The 369-nt window shown below is 53.9% G+C and overlaps 1 protein-coding gene across 1 annotated transcript in view; it reads right to left on the reverse strand.

Moving 5' to 3' along the window:
- LOC119584988 (protein inscuteable homolog) overlaps positions 1-369 on the reverse strand; it is a 29,128-nt gene that overhangs the window by 2,003 nt on the left and 26,756 nt on the right. Inside the window, exon 9 of the mRNA XM_037933596.1 lies at positions 171-294. Within this exon, the coding sequence (XP_037789524.1) occupies positions 171-294 (124 nt within the window). The remainder of the gene's footprint in view (positions 1-170; positions 295-369) is intronic.

Genomic DNA, 369 nt, shown 5'->3' on the forward strand with positions numbered 1-369 from the left:
AATACGGATTGTATAACAAAACATGAACATTTATGAAAAAAAAATCAAAAACTCTCGTGGTGCCCATGAAAAGACCGATCAAAGATAATCCCACAGACTAAAAATAATCCCACCAACAACAATGCAATCACGAGTCAACGCACGCGGGGACTTCTTCCAAAGCGACTTACCAAGCAAGCCACAAGCACAGAGTCGCTGTGGTTCCTCTCCTCCTCGTCCTTGCACAGTCGGACCAGCCTCTTGGCGCCGCCTCGCTCCGCCACCTCCCGCGCCACCGCCGCCCGCGCGCACAGCCTGGGGGCGGGCGTGCGGGTCAGGGGGGGGGGGGTGAGGTCTCTCGGGATTTAGTTAAGTGCTACATGTGTAAAA

Source organism: Penaeus monodon, chromosome 19 (genome assembly GCF_015228065.2).
Source record: "Penaeus monodon isolate SGIC_2016 chromosome 19, NSTDA_Pmon_1, whole genome shotgun sequence".
Taxonomy (NCBI): domain Eukaryota; kingdom Metazoa; phylum Arthropoda; class Malacostraca; order Decapoda; family Penaeidae; genus Penaeus; species Penaeus monodon.